Source organism: Hevea brasiliensis, chromosome 7, assembly GCF_030052815.1.
Source record: "Hevea brasiliensis isolate MT/VB/25A 57/8 chromosome 7, ASM3005281v1, whole genome shotgun sequence".
Taxonomy (NCBI): Eukaryota; Viridiplantae; Streptophyta; class Magnoliopsida; order Malpighiales; family Euphorbiaceae; genus Hevea; species Hevea brasiliensis.
Genome location: NC_079499.1, coordinates 93,806,905 through 93,816,798, shown reverse-complemented (window position 1 = coordinate 93,816,798; position 9,894 = coordinate 93,806,905). Strand labels below are relative to the sequence as shown.

General features: G+C 32.8%; 1 protein-coding gene across 2 annotated transcripts; it reads right to left on the bottom strand.

The window, feature by feature from the left end:
• Window positions 1–3,342: 3,342 nt before the first annotated feature.
• LOC110673662 (disease resistance protein RGA2) lies at window positions 3,343–5,172 on the bottom strand. 2 transcript variants are annotated; one of them, XM_058150533.1, is made up of 2 exons: window positions 3,889–5,172; window positions 3,343–3,790 (listed from the first exon to the last, which is right to left on the bottom strand). In XM_058150533.1, the coding sequence occupies exon 1, from the start codon at window positions 4,910–4,912 to the stop codon at window positions 3,929–3,931; it is 984 nt and encodes a 327-aa protein (XP_058006516.1). In that variant the 5' UTR covers window positions 4,913–5,172; the 3' UTR covers window positions 3,343–3,790; window positions 3,889–3,928. The 2 variants fall into 2 exon arrangements, with proteins under 2 accessions (XP_058006516.1, XP_021692487.2); XM_021836795.2 differs by having other exon boundaries at window positions 3,343–3,794; window positions 3,889–5,170.
• Between the last annotated feature and the right edge of the window lie 4,722 nt (window positions 5,173–9,894).

Sequence of the window (9,894 nt, the reverse complement as noted above, 5' to 3'; positions counted from 1 at the left end):
TATTTAATAAATTTTAAAGAGAAGTTAGAAACCAATTTCTGTCGGTTTCTACTTTCCTTGGTTATATTTAGAAACCGATATATGTCAGTTTCAAACTAAATATAGATCAATTTTATAAAGTTAAATTAGGAACCGATTTATATCGGTTTCTAATATTTTAGGTTATTTAGAAACTGATTACTTTCGGTTTCAAAAATCAAAGTGTTATCTAATTATATTTAGAAACAAATTTATGTCGGTTTCAAACTTAATATAATTTCTATTTTATTTACTAAATATTAAAGTCAAAATAGAAATTGATTTATGTCGATTTTTAATTTTTTCATTTTGCACTTAGAAACCGATCTCTTTCAGTTTCAAAATTTATATATTATATATATATTTAATAAATTTAAAAGTGCAGTTAGAAACCGACTTCTGTTGGTTTCTATTTTCCTTGGTTATATTTAAAAACCGATATTTGTCGGTTTCAAAATAAATGTATGATCGATTTTATCAAGACATATTAGGAACCGATTTATATCAGTTTCTAATTCCATTAGTTATTTAGAAACCGATTAATTTCGATTTCAAAAATTAAAGTGAAATCTAATTATATTTAGAAACAGATTTATATCGGTTTCAAAATTTATATAATTTCTATTTTATTTACTAAAGCTTAAAGTTAAAATAGAAAATGATTATTTCGGTTTCAAAATTTATCTAATTATATATTTGATTTAATAAATTTAAAGTTTATGTTAGAAACCAATTTCTATCGGTTTCTATTTTTATGGTTTTAGAAACCGATTTTTATCGGTTTCAAAATAAATTTACAGATTAAATTTTAAAATCAAATTAGGAACCGATTTATATCTGTTTATAATTTTTTTTATGTATTTAGAAACCAAATACTTTTCGGTTTCAAAAATTAAATTATTATCTAATTTTTTTTATCTAATTTAATTTTAAATATATAGAATTATATTAATTTTATTTTCATAAAACTATAGGGGACAATTTAATTTCAAACATATATATTATATTAAATTTTTTGTCAACTATATTAATTTTTTTAAACTATTCTAGAGAAATGTCTTGCATAAACCTACCATATTAAAATAATTTAAATTAATAATTAATTGTATTTTATAAAAAATTATAAAATATTTACAAATGAATATTAAATTCATACTAGCTCCCTTCTATTTCAATAATTTTTTAAAATTTTTTATAAGAATTAAGAAAATTATTAGATAATATATTTTTATAAAAATAATATTCAAAATAAATTAAAATTTCTTTACAATATCATTGAAATGTAAAAATATGTGAAAAAAAAATAAATATATTGATAATAATAATAATAATTAAAGTAAAGTTAAAAAATAATTAATAATTTTTTTTATTTTTGGAAATAACAAATAAAATAGGGAAAAAAAATTTCTAAATCATTTGGGGAGAGTGCTAATGACATATTTTATTCAAAACTATGTCGTTTTAAGATTGGGTGAACTTAACAAACCTAGCTCCTTCGAGTTTCAATCCCTTTCCCATTTTTCTTCCCTTTGTTTCAGTCGGTCACCATTTCTCTCTCTCTCTCACTCTCTTATTCCCTTCTTTCAAATTCAATTTAGGGCAAACTTGAACTCGCTTGTTTTGACTCAAAACCCAAAAAGATCTCTATATTCACCGTTGATCTGCTCTCAGGTACAATTTTTGTTTCTCTTCTCATGTCAGATTCACTTCGGCTTTGATCCCTAACGATCTTGGACTTCATTAGTTTCTATTAGGATGCCTTTCTGTTTCTGTTTGTTGGCTTTAGCTCACTGTTTATTGTAAATTTGGGTTATTTATCTAGGGGATTTGGAAGGCAATCCTTTTTTTTTTGTTGGAGTTGGATTTTATGTTTTATGGATTTTAGTGTGAATAATGGAGGATATAGTTTGCAATTTAGTTTTGGCATTTGTTTGGTTACTGAGAGACCGTTGGAATATAGAAGGAAACCATTAGCATTTGTTTTGGCATAATTACAGCACTATCACACATCTCTCTCTCTACCTTCCTCTGTTTCTGCATTTATTTTCTATTCCTCATTTTATCTACACTCCCCTTACAACCTTGAACATCGTGTTGGATTAGAGCCCTCCTATCTATAATCTGCCTGCTTAAATTCAGCCATGGAATGTTTATCTCTTTACTCTTTTGCAGGTCCCTTCTCCTCTCTCTCTTTCTGTGCTTTTAAATAATGATGTCATGTTATCCATAATATCTTTTCGTTTTCACTTCCTAAGTACGAGTTTGATAGTTGGTTTGTCTTTTCCGTTCCTTGCAATTTCTTTTTTCTAATCATATAGTATATTTTCTTTATTTTGATGTGTTGGTTTTGTGTTTTGCTAATTTTTTCCTGTTTTTGCAGATATTTTTTGAGCAGGGTGCCTACTGATTCTAAATCAGAAAGCAGAAAAGGGAACTAAATTCCTCTCTGATTAAAAAGGTTTATAATTTGTGTTTATAATTTAGAAACCCATTGGAAACAGAAATCTGTTTCAGATAAATTGAAACCGAAAGTATCAGTTTCTAAATGGAAATGAATTTTGAAACCGAAACAATTTAGTTTGTAAATTTTGAAACGGAATATCGGTTTCAAAACAGTTTCAGAATTTGAAATAAACATCATATTCCGTTTCTAATTTATTAAGAAACGTGCGGATTTAAAACCGAATATTTCGGTTTGAAATCAGTTTCTAAATTCATTTAGAAACCGATTTTTCCTAATTTGAAACCGAATATTCGGTTTTAAATCTCCTTTTTTCTTGTAGTGATGCGTCTACTCCACTCCTTGTTTTATCTGACCACCATTAATTCTAAGTCGAGGTGTGGGTCTTTCGTTAATTCGAGGATGAGGATGACGCTCAGTTTGGGCAGTGGTACAGCAGGTCAGGTCTCAAGGTGAAGAGATATTCGACTTCTTCTCTTTCTTATGATCGTATTACGACCTCCCTGTCGGTATTTAGAGTAGGCACCCTCTTGGCAAGGGATGAAGGCCTGTTACTCATGACCTCCCATGCCCAATACACGTGTCCTTCATCTAGGGTTCGTTCCTTTTATAGTGTATTAGGCGTAAATACTTGAACAAGAATGTGCATTGTTGGAGAACATATTAATGCTCACATTCCCAACTAAAGGAGGAGTCCCCGACGCTGCAAAATTGCCTTCAAGAGCCATGGCATCACCGAACAAATTCATCCTCGACACAATATAACCAGGCATTCCCTTGAAATTAAAAACTCAAGTTATACCATTAAAGTGAAAATAATTAATAAATTAATTATACCATATGCACATGTAGTTAATGATGAACTATATCTTTAAGCTTCCCTTGAAATTGGAAGTGTTGTTTCATTTAGTTTCCTGAATAATTTAGAAGAAGCTGTACATATGATGCAAATGACAGGTACAAAACACACTTTGATTGGATTCTGTGATCCTCTGCATAGATAGCTATATCCAATACTTGAGTAAATGAACTGCGAGAGAGCACTAACAAAGCTGAAAACATCTACTAATGTATATGGGTTGTGGTTTGAAGATGGAAAATTAAGCCAACACCTCATGCCTCTCCTCTTCAAAGTAATCTTCTGCTTTTGTCCCTTATAAACAAGCTCTGTGATGCAAATAAACATGGCTACCAAAGACACCACCAAAGCTATCAGTGCATAGTGAGGCTTTTTTGGCGAGGCAATTTGGTCGAAAATCACCAACAGAATCTCTAGGATGATGTTTGTGAGCGCTGCTCCCCATTCAGAAGCTACCTATCATTAAAAGAAAAAGGGGGATTTAATTGTTAAAGCATTTTTTTTTAGAGAGGGATTAGGAAAGGAAAAAAAAAAAAATTGTTGCTCATACCTCACTCTCTCTTCCAAGAACTGGGCACTGGAAAATATTTTCATTGACTGATATAAGCTAAATCTTGAATAATAAAATCTCTTGATCCAAAATCATCAACTCTTTTATTTTCTTGAGGTCGGACCAATCCTTCTTCAATCCAAGAAAGGACTAATTTCTCCTTTACAAATGTATAATCCTTGGGAGATTTTATACGGTAAGCAAGGCATTGCTTCAGGTGGAATAGGAGATCAACATGAGTCAACTTTAGAATCATAAAAACATCGTAATTTGAACAAAGTTCCATATTATCTGATATCTTCTGCCATTGCTCAATATCCTTTTCACAGCACAAGACATCTCCCAGCATCTTTGCAATTAAAGGAAGACCTCGACACTTCTTCACTATTTCTCTACTAATCATCTCTAACCTTGGATGATTTTGATTTGCATTAGCATAATGACCATCATTAAATGCATGTTTAGCAAACAAATTCCAGCACTCATCATCACTTAACTCACTCAGAACTTGAGATTGAACAGCACCTACAGCTGACGCTACACTCTCACTGCGTGTGGTGACTATGATTTTACTTCCTTGTGCTCCAGCAGATTGTAAGTGAAACAGTAACAGGTTCCACTCAGCTTTACTATCGTTCCAAACATCATCTAACACAAGAAAGAATTTTTTGCCCAGCAATTTTTTCTTCAGCTCATCAAGTACTAAAGGCTGATCACAAGTGGGTTTGGTATCACAAGTCTTGGAGGTGAGTTCTTCAAGAATATCATTAGCTAGCTTAAAAGGATCGAATTTTGCTGCAGCACAAACCCATGCTTTGACATCGAAACATTCTTGTACTCTGCTATCAACATAAACAAGCTTTGTGAGGAGTGTTTTACCAATTCCGCCCATACCCATTATGGAAATCACTTCTAAGGCTCTGTGATTTGCTTCATCAACTGATAGCAACCTCTGTACAATTGCTTCCTTATCAGCATTTCGACCGTAAATAGCAGACCCATCAACCCAGACGTTTTTCCCCATTCTGTAGAGGCTGGGAAATTGATTGGAAAAGCAAATGAACAAAAGATGATGATGATGATGAAGAAGAAGAAGAAGAAGAAGTGATGTTTCCTCAATATTCACATTTTGAATATTTGAACCACCCAAGTTAAAGAGAAGCTTCCATGTAAATGCATCATGCTCATGTATCGGCCAAATAGAGATTGATCTTCACAATTGTCCCAAAATTGTATGGTGGAACCTTTGAATTTAGTTAATGGACCGATTCAAGACGTTCAATTTTCAACGGCTTCGATTTGCATGTGCGCTTCGACTACTTCCAGTAGCAAATAGATTGCATCAACAAGGAAATCTACCATTGACATAACATTCAAAGGATGCAGTGTCAACCAAGTATAGAACAATTTCCATGAACTTGCTAACTAGACTTTTGTTTGACAGGGAACGTTTGATGAAAGGATAGGTATTGCGTCAGAGACAAATTTTTATAAAACTAGTCTAGATCACCTAGCGTACTAATTTGGTAATTAACTCATTGTGATGATCTTATTCTATTCCAACTCAACTCTCTGCACAATTATGATGATTAAATATTGAGTGCAATGGAAGAAAATGATGAGTTGTCTAATGGTTCATTTTACTGAGTGACACTCTATTATTATTATTATATTATTAATAGGTCTTTCTTAGATTAAACAGAGGATGTCAATGGGTGATCTAAATTAAGGAGCTATGACTATTATATCTGGATAACCCTATTTTTTACTTTAGTAAAAAAAAAAAAAAAAAAAAAAAAACTAGTCTGGGAATCAAAAGACGACTGATCGTTTGTTGAAACGGACAGATTGTGCTATTGACCATGAGCCTTTGACGGGTCAGGGCAACGGTTGGTCGTTTGAATTGTTCACGGGTCATCCCATCCCTTCCGTTTACTTGAAGAAAACATAAAAATATATAAAAAAAATACAAAATAATAATAACAATAATAATAACTATTGGAGCTTGATAAGGCATGGAAAAAAAGCATTGAGTCAGGAACACTTTCATCCCTAAAGAAGTAAAATAATTGTAGCTTACCAAATAAGCTACAACAACATACATTCTTGAGGCTGTAATATTAAGAAAAAGATTGAAAAAGAAATCACCCACTGTTATCAGTCGAGAGACATCGCCCAAATTCAAGACAATGGCAGCTTAGATGTGCTGACCTGAATGGACTAGACTAGGGGTGAGCATTCGGTTTTAACCGAATCGAATCGAACCGAATTAAATTATAAAAATCGAATTATAAATTTTAGAAATCGAATCGAACCGAACCGAAATAGGTGAAAAATCGAATCAAATCGAATTGCTTTATTTTGATTCGATTCGATTTAAACCGATCAATTTGATTTTTGATTTTTTTTAATTTAGACTTAATTTTCAAGTTATTTGGTCTAATTTTAACTTTGGTTTGAACCTAATAACCATTAATCAATGAAATTAAACAATTAATATATATATAATTAAATATAATTAATAAATTTTTCATAAAAATAAATCAATTTAAAAATCGATTCGGTTCGATTTAGTTTGATTTGACTATATAAATTACTATTTAGTTTAGTTCGGTTTAACCGATTTTTTTTTCTTTAAAACTGAATCAAAATAACCAAAATTTTTATAATATAAAATCAAACCGAACTGATTAAATTTTAAAATCAAATCGATTAAATTGAATTAATTCGATTCGCTTCAATTTTACGATCTGATCCGAATTCTGCTCAGCCCTAGACTCGACCCATTATTTTAACCAAAAAGAACAAGTCACTCAAAGCATGAGTTTTTCTACGTGTTAGTGTAGGGACTGGTGAGCATTACTGGTCAGTAGACCTATTCGCAGGCAAAGAGACCTACAAGGCCCAGCCTGAAAATTTTCCGGGCTTGGGTAGGGAATTTTCCATGGCCTGGTTGAAGCCTGGCATAAAGGTGGGCCAGGCTTGAGATTTAGTTTTATATATGGCCTAGGCCGAGGTTGAGAAATCTAAATTTCTCAACCACGTACACCTTTGCAGCACCAGGAAAGATTTACCCATCATTAAAATTGGAACATTTGCAGGGAACTGGTTGTTATCTGTTGACTGGACTTATTAAAACTAAAAAGTGAGGATAAAAGTGAAGATTTTCATTGGAATGCGAAAGATTTTCGTTGGAAGGTCTAGTGTTACCTTCATCAATGTTAATTTTGTATATTTTATCTATTTAATTTCAATGTCTTGGAATAAACCTTATAATTATGGTATATGAAAGGCCATGCTGTTTAATTTTGTTATCCTTTTATTTCAATTTCAGGTCTCCAATATGCATGTTCGTATTAGATATAAAGATGGTGCTTTTTTACCTAATTGATCTGGGGAGCAAAACATGGAAGATTTCAATCAGTATGATCTGAAGGTTATCTTTTTCAAGTCACCCAGGAAGTTGTACAGCATTATTGGGGGCAGTAGAGCAATGTAATTTGATTCATTTCTTCAAGCTAACATACTTGCAAGACATTAACAAGTGTTGGGTCCCGTAGTGATATCCACATCATAAATGAAGAATTCAAGTTCGATCCTTGAAGAATGCAATATCAGGAAAGGAATTAGTACAGGATTGTTAAGCATTCAACAAATTCACACCCAAGTATGATCCATAGAAGATATGCATAAGATCCACCAGCTTTCTTTTAAAGCATTGTTTGGTATAGCAAAATGGAGGAAAAGAATCTAGACAACTGATGAATTGAAAGTTGAAACTAATGTTGGATTGAGTTTATTTGGTAAAAATCTTGAATAGAAGAATCACATGTCAGAACAGAAATTGTTTTAGGTCCTGCACATGGAATTCCTCAAGTAGAAACAAATTCAGGATTCAGAAATGTGAAGGAAAAGATTTTCTCAACCTAGCCCATTTCAGAAAAAAGTCTTCACGCAGCCCATATATGGTAAATGTAGCAGCATTTATTGACCTTCTGTCAATTGTTGGTGCCTTGAGTGAGGGAGAGGATCAGAGAGAAGACCAAGATTCTGGTGTACACTTGGTAGTTCCATTGACAAATTTAACTCCTCTCCCTCCAATAATGTTACGGGCAGATAGTGGCGGCACCCTCCTTTTCATGTGAACTTGCGGTCACTATCCCAAATTATTTTTGACAAGCTACCTTCATCTGTCACATTTCAAAACACACAGCATGCCACTATTTATTGTCTCCCTTTGCGTGGCAAAAGCAACATTCCTTTGCCAATTTGAGTGACCTTCTTATTACATGATAGGCCGCGGCCGCCGTCACCACCTTCCGTAACCGGATAAAATAGAAACTCTTAACTCTATCCCTCTTTATCATCATGTAGAAGCATGATTAAAAAACATGATGGGATCAGTGCAAACTCTGTAATGTTGCAATTATCTTTAAAATGATAAAATTTCAAATATAACTATTGCAAAATTAAATGAACTAAAAATCACTATTGAAAATAAGTCTAAGGTTTATTTCAATTCGTGCGTTTTTCTATTGAAAACAATAATATTGACTTTGTAGGTGTAAATCATTAATCAAAGTGGAGATGTCTTATTTAACTTTCATACACCACACAAATTCATTATATATGAATGGTGAGATTTCATTAATACAGTGCTAATTCTAATAAACTCATTAGAGAGTCTTATTGATGTGCATTTAATAAAAATTATACATAGGAATTCATAAATTATGAGTTAAATGTTTTAACTATTCAGTAATGAATACTTATATTAAAAAATAGATCAAACTTAACACCAAAAATTTAAGGGAGAAAATTTATTTAAATCTTACATATAGCACAAATACCTTATCGCAAATTAATCAACGTGAGACAAAACATATTTTGCAAAAAAAAAAAAAAATGTTTACAGTGTAGTTTGTCTTGGGATCCGGAGACACAACTGGCTCTGAAGTGGTGAGAGCCCATACCCAAATTTAAAGTCCAAGAGAGAAGGTCCAGTTTTACACTACATGGACGGACGCGTTAGAGGTGATGATGTAAAAGGTTTCAAGGAATGGAGTAGGCATGTGATGAATGCGAAGTAACGGTGGGGATTGCACGTGATATGTAACTGTCGAGTTTTGGTGGTGACAGAGACCGTTGGAGTATTAAATAGGCCTGCTTTCATCCAAAAATAAAAGCGAACATGTGAATTGTAATAAATTGGGATGAAAGATTGGCGTTGCACGATGCGTGGGCACAAGCATAGAGCTATCCACTAATGAAGATACCACAAGATACGAATCCGATTCGAAGATTGCTGTGGAAAGGTCCCGGGATTTTGCTAAAGCTGATTGCTTCTTGCATTGCAAACGCCTCACTCGCCAAACCACAGATATTTCAGCAGCATTAAAATCCTTAAGAAAGGAGGCGTCAATGTCACAGTTGAATTTCAGTGTCCCTAGAGGAGGATTTTTAGAAGCTTGACATGGGCTGATCTCTCTCTCTCTCTCTCTTTCTCTCTCTACATATTGACAAAGCTTTTTTTAATAATATTCACTAATCAATAGGTTTGTATTGGATGCCAATGGTCAAAGGATTTGGAAATTACCCCATTAGTGGTAAGAAGCTAGGATGAAAATGGCATTGATTTTCACAAATGCACGTAAGAAGGCAAGCAATCAAAACGACCCAACTTAACATGAAAGCTAAACATGTATAGAGACTTCCAAAGCTAAAAATGAAATAATGACATCTCTAATCCACTGAATTTTGATGACCCATAACTCATTTGTTTTCTTTTCTTTTAATTTTTCTGTTTCTCTTGCCCCTCTCCGTACACCCATCTTCACGCCTCTCCACATGTGGACATACACAAGATGCCTCCCCAAATGTTAAAAATTGAGCATTCACAACCCAAAATTAAAAACAATTGATACTTGCTTCCTGCTTTCTCTACGTCTACACCCAACAAGATTATATATATATATATAGAGAGAGAGAGAGAGAGAGAGGTGAATA